Source organism: Oncorhynchus mykiss, chromosome 6, assembly GCF_013265735.2.
Source record: "Oncorhynchus mykiss isolate Arlee chromosome 6, USDA_OmykA_1.1, whole genome shotgun sequence".
Taxonomy (NCBI): Eukaryota; Metazoa; Chordata; class Actinopteri; order Salmoniformes; family Salmonidae; genus Oncorhynchus; species Oncorhynchus mykiss.
In genome coordinates, this window is record NC_048570.1 from 54,598,739 (window position 1) to 54,619,586 (window position 20,848).

The following is a 20,848-nucleotide window of genomic DNA, read 5'->3' on the forward strand; positions in this document are numbered from 1 at the left end:
CAAAGTGCTCTACAGAAACCCAGCCTAAAACCCCAAACAGCAAGCAGTGCAGATGTAGAAGCACGGTGGCTAAGAAAAACTCCCTAGAAAGGCTAGAACCTAGGAAGAAACCTAGAGAGAAACCAGGCTCTGAGGGCTGTGCCTGGTGAAGATTATAACAGAACATGGCCAAGATGTTCAAACGTTCATAGATGACCATTAGGGTCAGATAACAATAATAACAATAATAATAATCACAGTGGTTGTACACCACAAAGGAGATGATTGTGGACAACAGGAAAAAGAGGACCAAGCACGCCCTCATTCTCATAGACGGGGCTTGCAGTGGAGCAGGTTGAGAGCTTCAAGTTCCTTGGCGTCCACATAACCAACAAACTAACATGGTCCAAGCACACCAAGACAGACTTGAAGAGGGCACGACAAAACCTATCCCCCCTCAGGAGACTGAAAATATTTGGAAAGGGTCCTCAGATCCTCAAAAAGTCTTCGTCCCCATGTGTAATTGCAGACCGTAGTCTGGCTTTTCTATGGCGGTTTTGGAGCAGTGGCTTCTTCCTTGCTGTTCGGCCTTAACTTAGTGTATGTGAACGTCTGACCTACTGGAATTATGATACAGTGAATTATAAGTGAAATAATCTGTCTGTAAACAATTGTTGGAAAAATGACTTGTGTCATGCACAAAGTAGATGTCCTAACCGACTTGCCAATGCTATGGTTTGTTAACAAGAAGTTTGTGGAGTGGTTGAAAAACAAGTTTTAATGACTCCAACCTAAATGTATGTAAACTTACGACTTCAACTGTATATATATATATATATATATATATATATATATATATTTTGTGTATAATGTGTATATTTATATTGTATTTGACAGGGCGCATGAAAAAAAGACCAAGGCCTCAATATGTCTTCCTTGTTAAAATAAAGATGAAAATATATATATATAAAAATAAAACCTGTCAGTCATTTCTGTCATTCTTCCTGTCTGTCAGAGCTGGGAAGAACGAGCCTGAGCCGGAGCAGCCTGTCCCCAGGAAGGTGGCCATCAGAACCCTGAGCACTGAAGAGATAGACCCGGACGTCCTGGAGAGCATGCACTCTCTGGGTTGCTTCAGAGACAAGGGCAAACTCACCAAAGACCTGCTCTCTGACGAGTGAGTGATAGAGGGATGGGAGGGAGGGAGAGAGTAAGAGGGCGAGGGAGGGAGGACTGTAAGGATGGAAGGGTTAAAGAAGTGCACTCTGTGTTACTTCAGAGGTCCAAAAAAAATAATCTCACCAAAGACTTGCTCTCTGATGAGGGAGGTAGGGAGGAAGGGAGGGAGGAAGGATGGATGGAAGGGGAGGAAAAAGGGAGGGAAATCATGCACTCACTGGTCTGTGTCAGAGATCATAGCAAATTGATGAAAGACCTGCTCTCTGACTAGAGGGAAGGAGAGAGGGACGGAGAGATATGGAGGGAGAAATGTGTCAGCGAGGTGCCAGCGAAGTCATCCACTCTGAGGTGATTCAAGGACATCCTACAGTATGACTTTACTGCCTTGTTTCTCCAGTGATAACCAGGAGAAGATGATCTACTTCCTGCTACTGGACCGGAAGGAGAGGTACCCCAGTCAGGAGGACCAGAACCTCCCCCCGCGCAGTGAGATTGGTAGGCTTGTCCAATTTACCCCCACACAATAGGAGAAGTAGACTAGTCCAGACCTATGCCTTTTACAAATGAAAACCTGCAATAGCTACACCATAACTCGGATATGATGTTCTGTCACACATGTAGTTTGTTTGTTGCTGACTAGTTCTCTTTCTCTCTTCACTTGCTTCTCCCCTGACCCCTAACCTTTGACCCCCGACCCCTGTTCAGCTGACCCGCCCAGGAAGCGGGTGGACTCCCCCATGTTGAACCGCCATGGGAAGAGGAGGCCGGAGAGGAAGTCTATGGAGGTGCTAAGCGTCACAGAGGGGGGCTCTCCTGTACCTGTACGACGAGCCATCGACATGGCCACACATGGACAGAGGTGTGGTGTACACACACATACAGTACATGGACTCACTCACATGTATCATATTGACTTACATACACACATGCACAAGTACATGCAACACATATCAGTGTAATCACATGAGATTAAAGCTGGTGAATAACAGAACCACAGGACCTCCGATTAATATGAGTGGTCTGTAGTTCCAACTCTCAGTGTAGTACTCTTCAAATGACTGAATATTAAAGACATGCTCCGGAACTTTGGCGGCTACTAAGTATTTTTTTAAACCTCCCGCTTTGGGCTGGATGTGTCAATGTGTAGTTCATACATGCATAATCTATGAGTAGAATTACTGGCTTACCTCAATTAGCCATGAAATCCCTAGTTTGAAAGCGACTGTTTATCTTGAAGCTGTGCCGCGCCATTTTCCCTACATTGAGATTCAGCCCCTCGCATTTGAGTGACAGCTAGCAATAGGCCTGTCCAGCGTTATCCAATAAGGTTGCATGGCAGGCCCAACGGCACAGTGGACGCAGCAGAGAGAGAGAAAGCAATGACGTGGTGCACATATCTGCACATATGTGACGTAGTATGCCATTTTGAGGGCCACTTTCTGGCTTGTGAGTGCTACTTTCAGAACTACTGGCTAAAAAGTATACAAATCTCTTTAACACACACAGACACGTGCATATGCATGGACACACACACACACACACACACACACCACAAACGTACATATAAGCACGTACACACACACACTCACACAAACGCAAACACCGGATTCAAATACGCAGCAGCAGGGTGCCTACATATTATGGCACCTTGCTGGATATCTCTGTCCATTAGTTCAATCGGCTGTGTGTGTACTTCCAGTAGAATCCCTCTCCTCACTAACTCTATTATAAAGCTGCTTAGGGTGTTGTGACAGTCCAACAAAGACAGAAAAGCTGAAAAGTTTACAACTTTCTGCGCGGGTGAGTCATCCGAAGAGGATAGAGGCTTTAAGACTTAAACTCTTTATAGACTGTTAGAAAGTATACCAAATGTGAGAATACCCCATATTAGCATGACCCTTCAAAGTGTCTTTTACCCCTCTGTTTAATCTGTTTTTACTTGCCGATTGAATATATTCATGTCATGTGTGTGTGTCTTTCTTTTTTTCCATTGTCATGTGATGATCAACCATTTTTCTTCTTCTGTTAGCTTTTCCTTTCAAGACTAATATTACTTACTGTGCATTGGTCATCGTGAGCAATGGCCAGCTCTGTATTACATGCACAACTAACGTTAGGTTGACAACTCATGACCTATACAATAATCTGTACTTTTTTTTAAAGGAATGCTTAGAATCGGCCCTTTTATGTGACGGTCTTTCTGTCTCTTTACTTTCTCTCTGTCTGTCTGAAGTAAGTCTGTTTTCAGTAAAAGCTTGGATATCACAAACGCTAACCTCACCAAAGAAGAAAGGTATTTGTCACTTTTGTCTGTCTGCCTTGCCACAGTTGAGTTGCAGTGGGGTTTTCCCATTCCCACTCTCACCATGTATAAGTCTATAAGCCTTTGAGAGGGTAGTCTAGTAAACCTCAATGGAAACTAAGCTCCATCCTTGTCTGCATTAAAATAAATTCCCAAAGAATCTAACCTCTTGCCGTTAGAATTCTTCGGGAAACTTTTACAGGAAGTTCACTTGACTGCCTGGCTATCTGATAACGTATTCGCACATTACAGCCCTTATTTTCATACTGTGGTAAAGTAGGCCAATGTGATCGGGCCTAGACTGAACTGAAGGAGAGGGGAGATAGAGAAGAGATGGAGGGAGGGAGTCTTCTCTACACCCTCGGCTGCTTCCATGCACATCAAAAGCATCTTATCCTCCTTCTTTTGGCCCCTCTCTTCCCTTTGATGCTGTAGTTTCGGCGTCCCAGGGCAGATCCCAATTTTTAGGTCAACTTCCTTGCTTCCCTGTTTTGCCTCCTTCCCCATTGTGTGTGTGTGTTTGTGTGTGTGTCTTTGTGCCTGAACGGGTGTGTGTGTGTGTTAGTGTTTGTGTTAGCTCCCACGCATGTGTGTGTGTGTTTGTTTTGTCTTCTGCCAATCTATTTGTGAGGTTACCTCATCATGGTGCATCAGGTCCAATCGTTCTTTCAAAGCCTATTCACGGATGACCTTGTGTCCAGGAACACAGTTTAGTGACGCTTCGCCGGTCCGCCCCCCCCCACCCACCCCGTACAGAGAGAGATTAGCATAAATTAATTGGTGGGAATGCAGATGGGGCGTTTTGCTGGAGCGAAGAAGAGAAGAACAAACAGGGATGGAAATAAGGCATTAATATCCCTCTGAGTCGTTTTTTTTTTATCTCCATTATCTAATTAGAGTGATACAGTGGTACACACACAAACATCAGTGGAGGCTGGTGACTTGAAAAACTGAGGAGGATGGGAGGCCCACGACAAAGTGTTTCTAAAATCGTCAAAGACTAATTATTTGAACCTAAAGCGTTTAATAAAGACATGTATAATACAATATTATGGGGAAGGGGAATGAGAGGGCTACTTACACAGTGTTGGAAAGGGATCACAGCAGTGATTGAATGAGGGCATGAGGCATGAATTGAAGTGTTCAGAGGATTGACCAGTACAGGACAAGATTTGACTGGGAATACAAAAAACAATAACACACACTGCATAGTTAGACTAAATAGCTAAGAATGAGTTAGTCTTAGCAAGGAGTAAAATCATTGATGTGTAATAATGTGAATGTGTATGTGATTGACTCTACATACAGTAATGAGAGACAATTGACAGGGGTACTCACAGTGCTTGGAGGGGATACATTCAATGTGCCAGTGGATGAGCGGGCACATGAGATGTGGTTTCAGTTCATGTCAGGAGAAAGTTGACAATGGTAGTGGAGTGGAGTGGAGTAGCCATCACCTCTTAATCAGGGAACAGGAGGTGACTTAGCTGTAAATACAAATAGCAGATACATTCCATTACAGCTGCACCATCATAGGTTTGGACAACGAGTTTCTCTGTGAAGTTAAACTCAGACACCTCAAAATTCATGAAGTCAAACACAGACTGCGCATCTCGCCCTCTTAACACATCAAAGTATCCCAAGAAATGTTCCTTATCATCCACATACCTGACGATAACGGACAACTGCAAGCAGACTGGTGGCACCAAAGGTCCCAAAGCTGTGGGTAAATGTTAACCCCTGGGGCCTGGAGATTTTCCTTATATGTTAAGCGAACTAGGAAAACTCTGGACCCTATAAGGTATGACAGTGATTCATCCGTTGTATAAGGATTTGATATGGGCTGTGATGGGACCAGTTTTTCCTCATCAGGTCACATGGTTTAAAAAACTCTTGAGAAGAACTCCTGGCCCTGGGGGGGATGAAAACCTTTTCAAACTGCAGCTACCTTATATTTGTTGATATACATTTAGACTAGATTATGAGGGGGATTACCTCTAACCAGACATATAGACAACAACTGATAGACAATATAACTCACAGGGCAGAGCTTGCGTTATGCATGTTTGCATCATGCAGGCCTATGCAACTGTAGGCCTTACAAAAAATGTACTCACATCTGTCATCACTATTATGTTGAATCATTAATTCCAGTTAATAATTTTGGATTAAAAACATATAGGCAGCATAGCCAGCCCAATTATGAATATAAACTAAATTTGATCACATTGACATTTTCTCCTGACACACAAATGGACTAATACATTTATTTATTTAACCTGGCAAGTCAGTTAAGAACAAATTCTTATTTTCAATGACAGCCTGGGAACAGTGGGTTAACTGCCTGTTCAGGGGCAGAACAACAGATTTGTACCTTGTCAGCTCGGGGGTTTGAACTTGCAACCTTCCAGTTACTAGTCCAACGCTCTAACCACTAGGCTACCCTGCCGCCACACATTGATGATGTGGGTGTTACTGACAAAAAGCACATGGCTGAGCTCTTTACTCACCAGGATTCCTATTTGACTCAGCCATGCCTCCTTGCCCATCCAACATTTCCTCATCTCCCACCCCTTTTAATGCGACTATTATCCCCGATGCTTCTCCCTATTTTTTCCCTGCCCCGCTACAAAGTTTTTCCCTGCAGGCAGTCACTGAGTCCAAGGTGCTAAAGGAGCTCCATAAAACTTGACCCCAAAATACCATCTGGGTCAGATGGTTTAGACGCTTTCTTCTTTAAGGTTGCTGCCCCTATCATCGCCAAGGCTATCTCCAACCTTTTTAATCTGTCTCTCCTTTCTGGGGAGGTTCTCATTGCTTGGAAGGCAGCCACAGTTAGTCCTTTATTTAAAGTGGGAGATCAAGCTGATCCTAACTGTTATAGACCTATTTATATTTTGGCCATCAGATTTGCCACCAATGCCTCTTATAGGACACATCGCTGTACTCTAGAATCCTCTGGTCATCTCTGTATACCCGTTGCAAGACCCATTGGTTGATGCTTATTTATAAAACCCTCTTAGGCCTCACTTCCCCTTGGCCTATCTGAGATATCTACTGCAGACCCTCGTCCTCCACATACAACACCCGTTCTGCCAGTCACATTCTGTTAAAGGTCCCCCAATGCACACACATCCCTGGGTCGCTCCTCTTTTCACTTCGCTGCAGCTAGTGACTGGAACGAGCTGCAACAAACACTCAAACTGGACAGTTTTATCTCAATCTCTTCATTCAAAGACTCAATAATGGACACTCTTACTGACAGTTGTGGCTGCTTTGTGTGATGTATTGTTGTCTCTACCTTCTACCTTCTGTTTTCTGTGCCCAAAAACGTTTGTACCATGTTTTGTGCTGCTACCATGTTGTGTTGCTACCATGTTGTTGTCATGTTGTGTTGCTACCGTGCTGTGTTGTCATGTGTTGCTGCCTTGCCGTGTTGTTGTCTTTAGGTCTCTCTTTATGTAGTGATGTGTTGTCACTCTTGTTGTGATGTGTGTTTTGTCCTATATTTCTATTGTATTTATTTAAATTCCAGCCCCTGTCCCCACAGGAGGCCTTTTGCCTTTTGGTAGGCCGTCATTGTAAGTAAGAATTTGCTCTTAACTGACTTGCCTTGTTAAATAAAGGTTCAATAAAAATAATTTAAATAAAAAACGTTACCAATTAGTTTTAAGTTGACCAGATGGACAGGGCGCATGAGCTATATGCTCTTATTAGTAGCCAACGGTTGATCAGACTGAAAAATAGTCTCATTTTCAACCCATACAGCATGTCAGATTTCTAATGTTTAGGTGTAGCCTAAGCTGCTGCATAACATTTATATCATGAGTTTTTGCTTGTGTCCGTCCGGAGTGATTATGTGTTGTCGTCTTTGCCAAATAAATACCGGAGCCTCCACTGACACACATACATACCAATGTGCACATACACACAAACACACACACACACACACACAGACACACACATACCCACACATTGTATTTAATCGTCATCGAACACCAGATTTCTTTCAATGATGTGCTTGAAAGACTACCCGATATTGGTGAGGTGTGTATGATCGTACACACAAGTACAATAATCTGTTGTAATTGAAAAGCGCCTCACCTTGCAGCTGAATAAGAACGAACAACCATAAAATGTCTGATGTTTAGGCCTCCGGGGATGGCGGAGCGGGCTAAGGCACTGCATCACAGAGCTTGAGGCATCACTACAGACCCAGGTTAGATCCCAGGCTGTGTCATAACCGGCCGTGACCGGGAGTCTAATAGGGTGGCGTCCGGGTTAGGGGAGGGTTTGGTCGGGAGGCCTTTACTTGGCTGGCTTCTGGGTTAAGCGGGTGAGTGTAAAGGAGTGTGGTTTGGCGAGTCATGTTTCGGAGGACGCATGACTCAACCTTCGCCTCTGCCAAGCCCTTTGCGGAGTTGCACCGATGAGGCAAGATCGTAATTAGATTGAAAAAAGGGGGTAAAATACTAAAAAAAAATATACGTTGATGTTTACACACAAAACAGAAATGACTGAAAGCATTTCAGCAACTATGTGCAGGGGCGCAACTTTGGTTTTAGAAGTGGGGGGGGCATAATTATTATTTTATTTTTTGTCCAGTCGGATAAACACTCCAAACAGCCTATCCGGCCACTCTGAGGCGTTTGCATGGTCCTGAAGCACGCTGTTGCCTCGCTTTGTAGCACATTCCAAAGATAAAACTGGGATGGACAAAAATGCAATGTCCCCCCCCCCACCCCCCCCGTTCCCAGTGAAAGTTGTGCCCCTGTGTATATGACAAAATAAACATGTTTGACTCATATGTACTCAGTATGCCTTCACAACATAAACTCAGTTATCAATATTGACCACATTCCGGGAATGCAGTATGGCACGCTCATAGAGAGACTTCTGAGGGAAACTCCCCTGCATCTTAACTCTGTGGTCTTGAGCTGTGGCTTGTAATATGTCTCCTTTCATCAATCTTCTTCTGTTTCCCATAGTTACGGTTTCGTGTAGTTTGCAGTGCAGTGACGTTACTTCATCTCCTGTATCCTTACTGTGAACTCGACGTCTGTCTGTGGAGGATTCCATTGCAGTTCGGTGAAAGGCAACTCGGCTCTTAGGTTCTGGTTCGCTCGCCTTTTGCGCTTTGTATTGCTGTCGCCTATTTTGTAATCCAGATGGCATTGATAAAGGTTACGGATGAAATCCTTCCCTGAGGTTGAAGCTTAGTGTGCATGTGTGCGTGCACACGGCAGCATATTTTAAACATGATTTACTGTTTCAATTTGAGTTTCCAACCAAATAGCCAAATTGTCTTTTGCAAATGAAATCCCCAAACCTCGCTTGGCATCAGTGGCCCAATGTGATGTGAGGGAGGGAGGGGGGTGACAAACAGAGGAGGGACAAGAGAAGGGGAAGAAATAAAAGAAGGAAGATGATTCATTTTGCAGTGTGTGTGTGTGTACTCACGGCGTAGCTGACATGTTTGAAGTATATATGTGGACTTTAGACTCTGATGTTTTGCATGTCTTGTTGTCATGTCGACAGACACGGTTGGCGAGTACACCCAATCTAGTATTTAAAAGCCAACACACTCCAAACCATTCAACTGTCTGCTGTTTTAGTCTACAACCACTGTGTGACTGTGTTGGTCATATTGTACACACAAGGCCATTTGAGGCTATGCACAAGGACAGCTCTGACGCCTCATCAAAGACAAAAGGAGAGGTAGAGGAAGAGGGAGACAGAGATTGACAGACAGAGAGAGGCTGAGTGAAATGGCAGAGAGGGAGAAAGAGAGATTGACAGACAGCGAGAGAGAGAGAAAAAAAGAGAGATGGGCAGTGTGATGAGCCAGGAAGAGATTGAGAGTGAGTGAGAGAGTACAGTATTTGTATGTATTATGGATCCCCATTAGCTGCGGCCAAGGCAGCAGCTACTCTTCCTGGGGTCCAGAAAAATTAATACAGTTCGACAATTTTAAAACATTGCAATACATTCACAGATTTCACAACACACTGTGAGCCTTCAGGTCCATACTCCACCACTACCACATATTAACAATAAAAAATCCATGTGTACGTGTGTGTATAGTGAATATGTTATTTATCATGTGTGTATGCATGTGTCTGAGCCTATGTTTGTGTTGCTTCACAGTCCCCGCTGTTCCATACAGAGAGAGAGAGAGAGAGAGAGAGAGAGAGAGAGAGAGAGAGAGAGAGAGAGAGAGAGAGAGAGAGAGAGAGAGACCAATGTGTCTGATAGAAAACAGACTATGTAGTGAGCATAGCCTTGCTATTGAGAGGCTGCCATGGGCAGACCTGGCTCTCAAGAGAAGACAGGCTATGTGCCCACTGGCCACAAAATGAGGTGGAAACTGAGCTGCATTTCCTAACCTCCTGCCAAATGTACGATAGCATAAGAGAGACATATTTCCCTCACGTTACATGGACCTAAAAATAGTTGGAAAACAAAATCAAATATTGATAAACTCTCATATCTGTTATGTGAAATACCGTGGTGTGCACTCACCACAGCGAAATCCGTGACCTGTTGCGGCAGTAAGGAAAGGGCAACCAGTGGAACACAAACACCAAAGTAAATGAATCTGTTTAGTTATTTTCCCTTGCCATTTGTACTTCTACCACGTGCACTTTGTAACAACACTGCACATAGTTAATAATATAACATGTCAAACGTCGTTGTGAATGTAAACATTGCTTCTCATGCCAACAAAGCCCCTTTGACTTGAATCGAAATATGAGAGAGAGAGAGGGAGAGATTGAAGGACAGAGAGAAATGTGTTTAATAAAACTGCTCGGAAATCCCAACCTAAACAGACCCCCCTCCCCAGGGCTTGAAATAACCCCGGCTACATCCAGTGTTATCCATCCTTGTTTGAGTCAATCTCCTCTACTTACCCTGTATGATTGAATCTCCGCCAACCTTTTATGCTCAGGGCAAAGTCTTCAAAAAAAGAGCTGGCACACAAAGTGCTACAGCCACATACAACTGTGTTCAAGGTAGCTACGTTAATGAACTCGTCTTCTTCTGATCTCTTCTCCTCTACTTCTTCCAGAAGCTTCAGGTAGAACACGCCATTAGGCACGTATCAGCTTACCCTCCCAAATTGCAACTTTTAACCATTATGAGGGTAAATCCCAAAACCAATCTTAGATCAGTATATAGGGGACACTTTGTCCTAATCCTTTTGAAGGTTATATCCTTTTGGAGCTTTTTGTCCTCCCTCCGGCTAGGGGTGTGCCAGTGTGTGGTCTTATTGTAGTGTTCAGTGTTTTCCAGTTGTAGCACACGTATTGCATTGTCAGAAGATGTCTTTAACCCTCTGTGTGTGTGTGTGTGTGTGTGTGTGTGTGTGTGTGTGTGTGTGTGTGTCTCTGTGTCTACAGGTCACGGTCTATCAGCGGAGCGTCCTCCGGTCTCTCCACTAGTCCTCTCAGCAGTCCCAGGGTAAGAGCTTGGTTGTCCCGTACCACCCACTGGCCCACCCGGGGCCCACACTGCATCGCACCAACTCACCTCACCGCTAGCTCTGCTGTGCTGTGGATGTCACCGGAATGCACATACTGCTATTCACTCGCTACGGCCGCTCATAAGGCTATACATAGGGCAGCTCATAAGGCTATACATAGGGCAGCTCATAAGGCTATACATAGGGCAGCTCATAGAGGAATCCATGGTAAAAACCTCTCCGAAAGACCATCTGACATGAAGCCTGGATAAGTCTGTCATGAGAATAGTGCAAAGCTACCAGCCACTATACCCTATGACAGCTTATGACTAGGGCCCTGTGGTGTGGACAATCATGTCACATGACCTGGATTTGAACTGTATTTAAAGCCTTTTGTTCAAACACTGTTTTTATTTTGTATGTCAGATGGTCCAGCACCATCCTCAGACAATTTCTTCCATTTTTGATGTAATTCTATTTCTGGAAAAAGTTTCAAATAAAGGTTCAAATCTATGTAATGTGACATGATAGCTCAAAACACAGGGCACGAGTTATGACACCTGACATAACGCTGATATGAGGTATTAGTGTGGGTCAGAATATTTTTTTTACGGTTTATAATTCATTAATGGGCTGTATCATTTGTTATACTGTAATATACTGTTGGTTACCATGACTGTTGTCATATCATTGTTATGACAGAGCTATGTAGGCTGTATGTCATAGGGCTTCTTGTGATGTATCATTGGATCCATGTGAGGTCTCATAAGGGCTTAAGTACTGATGAGGCAACCCCATCGTTCTTGTTTTAAAGTTCTTAATTCCCCCAACAGCTCATCAGATTGCAAACACATCCATTATTATAAATCCTATATGTGGGATTTGGTGTTCACTACTATAAGATAGTAACATAGTAATCCATCCAAAGTCATCTTCGATTAGGGAATACACTGGAAAATGCTGGCATGTTATATAAGATGACTGTAAAGGTTAGGGCTACAAATCAACTAGCCAGCTCTTAGCTAGCATGCACAGTTCCTCCATTCTTTTTTACTATGGCCATGCATTTTTAAAGCCAGCCCTTAGCGAGGACACAAACATGCAGTCATCACATATTCTGCCTTTTCTTGCGGGAACTGTCTGTGTTATGAAGGATTCTGTAGAGGTTTCATAGTTGAGGATATTTCTTTCTGGCAAATATTTATATCTCAGCAACCCCAGCAGGAGTTTTGTGCCTAAATGTTGCTTCATATTCTTTTTTTTATGAGTGACACTGTAAAGGTCTTTGTTCAGATAGGGGTGATGCCATTTTAGTCCTCCTTTTTTAAAGTATAAATATTGTGCCGATTACGTAAGGCTACATGTTATGTCACACATTGATGGGATCACTCTACTGATGTATATGGGGATTAGGGTTTAGGAGTGTAATTTCACCTTTAAACGTTATAGCACCCACATGCACGCACGCACGCGCGTGCACACACACACACACACACAGAGACATACACACTCATGCGTTATATTTAACGAGGATCACTTCACAAAGGCAGTTGTCATAAATGCTACATAATGCTGCCTTCATAATGCTGCCATATGAGTGACACAACAAAAAGCCATTAAACCTTGCATAAACCTTTAATACATGCCAGTTTTCATAAGCTGTAATAAACTTTCATGTCTTGTCATGATAGTTGCTATGTCATTCATACCACAGCATTGTGCATGCAGAATGGCTGCTTTCCACCAATCTGGAAGCTAATGCAGTTAGCTTTGGATGCTGTTTCAGTTGCCGGTTTGGGTTTGGCTTCATGAATGCTTGTAATTTTCTACACTTCTCTCCCCCCATGGTGCTGCTGCCTCCTGGTTGGCTGGTTATGCTAATGGCATGTTCTTCTTGTCTTTCTTTCTGCACTCTCATCACTCTCCCTGCCTGTGTGTCACTCGCTCCACCTATCCTCTCCTCCATGTCATTTCTTACTATATTTCTGTTTTTTTTTCCTGGTGCCTTTTCATTGCAATACACCATTATTGGCCTGTGGTGTTTTCTATAAATGTCCCCTGGCTTATGGGCGTGGTCTCTCATTCGCTGCCTGCGCTGTCAATCTAACGGTGCATGTCCAATCGCAGCCGGTCCGGCGCTTCTTTATCCCGCCCCAGTCACCAGACCTCTGTCAGTCTCCCAACTGTAGCCCCACCCATTCCCCAGAGTTCCGCCTTAACCATAACGGGGTAGGGGGGGCCAACCGCGTGCACCCACACCCGCTTCCAAACTCCTACACGCCAAAGATGGGGTCCCCCCTGATGCACCCCCGCACACAGACCCTCCCCGCCAAGCCCAAAGTGTCTGAGATGCCCCTTCAGACCACCAGGTCCAACCCCCTTCCCAACTCAGCTGACAGCCCAACCACCCCCAAGTCGGAGCCCACCTCCCCCTCCTCACCCCTGGGCAGCCCCCCCTACGTCCCCAACAGCCCGCGGCCACGCCGCCACCCGCCCCTCACTGTGCCCCCCAAGCTCTCCATCCCCCTGTCGCCGGCGCCACCCATGTCCCCCCTCCACCGGCACCGCCTCCACCCTGACCACAACGGTCACAAATCTGTCCCCACCATACAGGTGACTCCCCACCCCTCTCCGCGGGGGAGCCCCCTCCCTACCCCCAAGGGCACTCCGGTGCACACGCCAAAGGAGAGCCCGGCGGGCACCCCTAGCCCCACACCGCCCCCCAGCCCCTCCATCGGCGGGTTGCCCTGGAGGACGCGTCTCAACTCCATCAAGAATAGCTTCCTGGGCTCGCCGCGCTTCCATCGCAGGAAAATGCAAGGTACTGGACTGGACTGGGGTAGGAGACTTGTGGAGGGGGACGAGAGGTGAGGGAATAAGGCAGGATTTCCACACACACTCACGGTGGGTGTAGGAAAAGGGACCCTTTGGTGGCTCACAGCTACATCCTTCTGGGCTGCGTAGATCATCCCCAGCGCAAGGACGTGCTGGAACCACCTGGTCAAGGGGATTGGTCGCCATGCGTTTTAAAATCCTACCTGTACACGCTTCTGGTGAACAGTAGAACAAGTCATACTGCCCTGTTAAGAATATTTCACACTCTCCCAGTAGAGTGCTAGCATTAGCGCTTAGCACAGGGTGGATTTCTGCCTTCACCTCAAGAGGGTTAACAGTAATCGTCCTATTCGCTGTGATGTAATCTTGTTAAACCAACGGGGAGGTGTTCTTCATGCTAGTCCCATTCAATTCTATATGATTGGTCATATACATTATCAATCAACGGCTATTCCATTCCCTAATGAGAGGAGCAAAGATGAAAATAATGGTTGTTTGTGTTATGAGGAGCGCATGGCGTCAGAGCTTTACCGTTATGATGGTTTTCAAAGCGTGCAAGCTCATATATGTAATTGGAGAAACTGTAGTGTGTGTTTTTCTTCTTCTAATGAGCGGTATACCACTTTCATGCCCGTCGGTAGGTTGCCATGTAATATGTGCTGCACGGTGACAGATCATTTCGATCCTCCATTACTAAGGGGCGGCAGGTAGCCTAGCGGTTAGAGCGTCGGGACAGAACGCTAGAGCCAGCAAGGTGGAAAACTCTGCAGTTCTGCCCTTGAGCAAGGCAATTAACCCCCACGGCAACTGCTTCCCGGTTGAACGCATTCAGTTGTGCAACTGGCTAGGTATCCCTTTCCTTTCCCTAACATCATTTCTACAACTTGAAGGGATATTGTCCATCTTATCCAGAAGAACCTTTGTAGATAATGGTATTACAATGGTAAAAGACCAACCAATTTATAAGCAAGATTACGGAGGAAAATATTTTTGGCTTTATGTTGTACTTATGCACAATATAGTATTCATGTACATAGAAAAGATCAAGTGATAAAAAAGATAATAAATAAAACCCTCTCAGATGTCAATCAAGCGATGTTGCCCATTTGTCTGACCTTTTCACCTTTAAAGGTCCAATACAGACGTTTTTATCTCAATATCAAATCAATTTTGGGTAACAATTAAGTACATTCTTGTTGGTCTATGTACCTCCTGGTGGTGTCACCAGGTCGGCCAAAACTCCGTCCCACCAAAACAGGTTGAAATTTCAGGCGGCCTTTTCAAACAGCTCTCACACCAAAAGGGTAATCATCATCATCACAATTTCACAGTAGTATTCCAACCTCATAGTGTGGAAATGTATATCAAACACAGAAAAATCACGTTTTTTGATTCCATTGGGCCTTTAACCTTTCACTTTTGACGTTGTTTTCTGCCTCTCTCCACAGTTCCCACCCAGGAGGACATGTCCAGCCTCACACCAGACTCTTCACCAGAGTGAGTGACCCAGGAAAACATAAATACAACGTTTGACAAACATTGAGGTAAAGAAAGAAAGTCACACCCCCTAGTTATGCTCCCAAAACCCTGAAGAAGGCACTGTGTACCGAAACATTTGTTTGCTATATCCATTAAATGTTTGGGAGCATAACTAGAGTGTGAGACTTTCTTTCTTATTTATAGTTTACTCTCCTATAGTCAGCACCTCTACAGAACATTGTTGGGTTTGCGTCAGCTTATGCCTTTTACTAAAAATGTAGAGGTCAAGCGCCATAGGGACCCGTAGGTGGTCTGTAGGTGTTCTTTCCGAGGTCTAACGCAAGTCTTCAGGAAAAGACTTGCCTTTAGTCATATTCCAGTAGGCCTATTTGCTTATGGCCTTGCGTTCACCTAGTGACTTGTTTTTAAAATTATACGAGAAAAAAAAAGATTCCATTTGATTTGGAATGGCAAGCCAGACAAAGTTAAACAGACCTATTTATATAATGAATATGAATTATGAGGGCGGAAATGATTCAATATTAAAGCATTAGACCTAAAGGCTTCAGTCATACAAAATATGTACTTAAATCCAAACGGGTTCTTTAGCAGATTAGTATGAATGTCTCACCCCATGTTCAAGAATGGCATTTTTCTTTTTATTCAGATTACAACCTCTCACTTTCGGTTATTTGAAAATGAAAAATTCTCCAAAATATCGCAATTTTTTTAACAAGCCATAGAAAGTGTGTTGCAATTTCAGTTTATTTCACCAGAAAAGACAGAACAAATATTATGGTTAAACTCAAATATACTAATTGAAAAGAAAACATATATATACTGTATATATATTTTTGGAGAAAAGCATTTAAAAAATGTTAGAATCTTTGTAAATGATATCATAAATAGGACTGTTACATCACACATGTCTGCTCTACTCAAAATTACAACCAACTAATTGCAGCATTACTGCAAGAATGGAAGTGGAAGGGGGAAAAAGTAATTTGTCTGTCAGCCCTGCATTAAAGACCAAAATTGGTTAAAGAAAATTGTGATGAATAAAAAAGTATACCAGTTTAATTGAACCTCTCTAGGATAGGGGACGCAAGCGTCCCACTTGGCCAAGAAAAATCTAACTTTCATGAAATCACTCATGTACGATACTCAATTAAAGCTACACTCGTTGTGAATCCAGCCAACATGTCAGATTTTTAAAAGGCTTTTCGGCGAAAGCATAAGAAGCTATTATCTGATGATAGCACAACAGTAAACAAAGAGAGTAGCATATTTCAACCCTGCAGGCGCTACACAAAACGCATAAATAAAATATAAATCATGCCTTACCTTTGACGAGCTTCTTTTGTTGGCACTCCAATATGTCCCATAAACATCACAAATGGTCCTTTTGTTCGATTAATTCCGTCCAAAAATATCCAAAATGTCAATTTATTTGGCGTGTTAGATCCAGAAAAAAAGAGCTTCCAATTCACTACAAAATATTACAAAAGTTACCTGTAAACTTTGCCAAAACATTTCAAACTACTTTTGTAATACAACTTGAGGTATTTTTAAACGTTAAAAATCGATCAAATTGAAGACGGGTCTATATGTGTTGAATACAGGAAGACAACAAACCAACGCTACTTTTCAAGTCTTGCGCAACTCTCAACAGTGTTACCCAGTTCCAAGATGCCCGTACTTCTTCATTGCACAAAGGAATAACCTCAACCTAATTCCAAAGACTGGTGACATCCAGTGGAAGCGGTAGGATCTGCAAACAAGTGCCTAAGAAATATAGTTTCCCAATGAGAACTCACTGAACAGACAGAAATCTGAATGGTTAGTCCTCTGGGTTTTCCCTGCTACATAAGTTCACAGACATGATTCAAACAGTTTTAGAAACTTCAGAGTGTTTTCTATCCAAATCTACTAATAATATGCATATATTATATTCTTCGCATGAGTAGCAGGAAGTTGAAATTGGGCACGCTATTTATCTAAAAGTGAGACCAAAAAATGTGCAGCTGCAGAATAGTTGGGAAGAGATTTTGTATGTACCATGGCACACGGTTTATGAACTGATATACAAAACTACACTGCATTCAAAACTTAGTTTTTCTATTTAAATTATTATATAAAATTCTTACAACCAATAGAATGTTATATACAGTTTCTTTGGAAAGTATTCAGACCCCTGACTGTTTCCACATTTTGTTACATTACCGCCTTATTCTGAAATGTACGATTTTTCCCCCCTTATCAGTCTACACACAATACCCCATAATGGCAAAGCAAAAATAGATTTTTTTACATTTTTGCTAATTTATAAAAAATAAAACACTTAAATATCACATTTACATAGGGATTCAGACCCTTTACGGAGTACTTTGTTGAAGCACCTTTGGCAGCGATCACAGCATCGAGTCTTCTTGGGTATGACGCTATAAGCTTGGCACACCTGCATTTGGGGTGTTTCTCCCATTCTTCTCTGCAGATCCTCTCAAGCTTAGGTTGGATGGAGAGCGTTGCTGGACAGCTATTTTCAGGTCTCTCCAGAGATGTTTGATCGGGCTCAAGTCCGGTCTCTGGCTGGGCCACTCAAGGACATTCAAAAACTTGTCCCGAAGCTACTCCTGCGTTGTCTTAGCTGTGTTCTTAGGGTCATTGTCCTGTTGGAAGGTGAACCTTCACCTCAGTCTGAAGTTCTGAGTGTTCTGGAGAAGGTTTTCATCAAGGATCTCTCTGTACATCATCTTTCATTCATCTTTGCCTCAATTCTCCCAATCTCTGCCTCTGAAAAACATCCCCACAGCAAGATGCTGCCACTACTTTGCTTCACCGTAGGGATGATGTCAGGTTTCCTCCAGATGTGACTCTTGGCATTCAGGCCAAAGAGTTCAAGCTTGATTTCATCAGACCAGAGAATCTTGTTTCTCATGGTCTGAGAGTCTTTAGGTGACTTTTGGCAAACTCCAAGTGGGCTGTCATGTGTCTTTTACTGACCATGACATCTGGCCACTCTACCATATAGGCCTGATTGGTGGAGTGCTTGGTCACCTCCCTGGCCAGGGCCCTTCTCCCCCGATTGCTCAATTTGGCCGGGCGACCAGCTCTAGGAAGAGTCTTGGTGGTTAAAACTTTTTTTTTTAACCTTTATTTAACTAGGCAAGTCAGTTAAGAACAAATTCTTATTTTCAATGACGGCCTAGCAACAGTGGGTTAATTGCCTGTTCAGGGGCAGAACGACAGATTTGTACCTTGTCAGTTTGGGGATTTGAACTTGCAACCTTCCAATTACTAGTCCAACGCTCCAACCACTAGGCTACCCTGCCGCCCCATGATGGAGGCCACTGTGTTCTTGTGGACCTTCAATGCTACAGAAATATTTCAATACCCTTCCCCAGATCTATGCCTCGACACAATCCTGTCTCGGAGTGCTATGGACAATTCCTTCGACCTCATGGCTTGGTTTTTGCTCTGACATGCACTGTCAACTTATATAGACAGGTGAGTGTCTTTCCAAATCATGTCCAATCAGTTGAATTTACCAGTGGACTCCAATCCAGTTGTAGAAACATCTCAAGGATGATCAATGGAAACATGATGCACCTGAGCTTAATATCGAGTCTCATAACAAAGTGTCTGAATACTTATGTAAATAAGGTATTTTTGTTTTTTTATAAATTTGCAAACTTTTCTAAGAACCTGTTTCCACTTGGTCATTATAGGGTATTTTGTGTCGATTGCTAAGGATTTAGCAATGGCCAAGCTTGTTTTTGGTCGCAATCTGTATAAACTATTCGAATAGAAAGGTTCAGAACTTTTTTGAAAAATCACAGCACAGTTGAAAAATATATGGCAAATAGAAGTCAAAACTGGATAGTGTTCAGAGATAGATGGGAGGGGTTGAGTGGAGCTGTAAAATATACTGTGTCTGTAAAATGTATATAATATGTATAAGCTGGAAGTAGAAGCCTAAGTGGTATTGTCCATTAGTTTACTCAAATTAGCTGAGGTGTGGTAGGGTTAGGGGAAAATAATAAAGGAAAATATATACAAATATATTTATATATATATTTTATATATATATATTTACAAAAATGATATATGTGGGATTGAAAAGGATGCAGACAATTACATTGATGGAAGCCACAATTGATCTGCAATAGTAAAGCTGATCCACCCCCTAAAAAAACTAAGAAAATAAATAGGTTTCAGGCAAGGTCAGTGATTGGGATTCACTGATGTTGGCCCGTTAAGCTGATGTCTGGAGACATTAGTTCAGGAAGCTGCAGGTCTCAGGCAAGGAGATTCGTCACTTGATTGTGGGTCACTGAACCACCTCTGTTACATGCATGTGCATGAAAGTCAACTCATTCTACCTTTGGTGTTTTCGCCACTGGGAGAGTGACTATGTAAGGTACAGGCAGTAGGGATTCTGCCCAAGAGTCCTGTGTGAACAATCCCCACAATTATGCAGATTGGACTCTCCTTCCTGTTGATTGGGCCATTTTTAGGGAATTGTTCCGCATGAATATTTGAGTGGTTTTGTTCCAGTTTGCTTCACAGACAGAGAGAGACACAGCTAGGGTCTGGTTGGATAGTTGGAGATGAGGCAGAAACGAGGAAGGGGCCTTGAGGTAGGTTAGTAGCAAAGGTAGTCAGGATGATGTCATTGCTATTGGGGACCAATATGAGGCTATTTTGACAAGCAGATGGAGGAAGAGGGCTTACAGAACATGCACAAGGGTTGAAGTTAGATGATAGCGGGAGGTAGAAACAGAATAGCCTGGTTCAGATATGAATGTGCTTTTACCAACTCCTCTGACTATAATTGTCATGGCATACATTATAGTCACCAGTTGGTTGAAATACACACCTGGACCAGGCTAGGAGGGACAAAGTGGTTTTAGATTAGAAGAACATTGAATTTAACACTACTCCCTTAAACAGTTTCTGTTCATTGCCCTTACGGATCAGACAAAGCATGGTAAATGTTGCGATATGCAAATGAGTGTGGCACTATGTTAATTGTCCTCTCAACATGATGCATTAGTCTTCTCTCCAGCAGATACTAAATTAAGTGAGTGTGTGTCCTTCTAGTTTGCTGACTTGTACGTGTCTGTGAGAATGCACCATTTTTTTCTCCCTCCCTGCAGGCTTGCCAAGAAGTCATGGTTTGGTAACTTCATCAACCTGGAGAAAGAGGAGCAGATCTTTGTGGTGATCAGAGACAAGCCTCTCAGCTCCATCAAAGCAGACATCGTTCAAGCCTTCCTCTCTGTAAGAGCTCCTCACCGCTCCTTTTAACTCCTCACCACTCCTCTTTACTCCTCACCACTCCTTTTTACTCCTCACCACTCCTCTTTACTCCTCACCACTCCTTTTTACACCTCACCACTCCTTTTTACTCCTCACCACTCCTTTATACTCCTCACCACTCCTCTTTACTCCTCACCACTCCTTTTTAATCCTCACCACTCCTTTATACTCCTCACCACTCCTCTTTACTCCTCACCACTCCTTTTTACTCCTCACCACTCCTTTATACTCCTCACCACTCCTCTTTACTCCTCACCACTCCTTTTTACTCCTCACCACTCCTTTTTACT

At 43.4% G+C, this 20,848-nt stretch overlaps 1 protein-coding gene across 5 annotated transcripts in view; it reads left to right on the forward strand.

The window, feature by feature from the left end:
- Window positions 1–20,848, forward strand: part of brsk2b (BR serine/threonine kinase 2b) — a 186,801-nt gene that overhangs the window by 146,285 nt on the left and 19,668 nt on the right. For 4 of the 5 annotated variants that reach the window (XM_036980439.1, XM_036980441.1, XM_036980442.1 and 1 more), the window contains exons 10-16: window positions 995–1,156; window positions 1,556–1,653; window positions 1,864–2,017; window positions 10,861–10,921; window positions 13,050–13,743; window positions 15,206–15,254; window positions 20,396–20,519. In XM_036980439.1, coding sequence (XP_036836334.1) covers window positions 995–1,156; window positions 1,556–1,653; window positions 1,864–2,017; window positions 10,861–10,921; window positions 13,050–13,743; window positions 15,206–15,254; window positions 20,396–20,519 — 1,342 coding nt within the window. The remainder of the gene's footprint in view (window positions 1–994; window positions 1,157–1,555; window positions 1,654–1,863; window positions 2,018–10,860; window positions 10,922–13,049; window positions 13,744–15,205; window positions 15,255–20,395; window positions 20,520–20,848) is intronic. The other variant, XM_036980443.1, reaches the window with a different exon arrangement.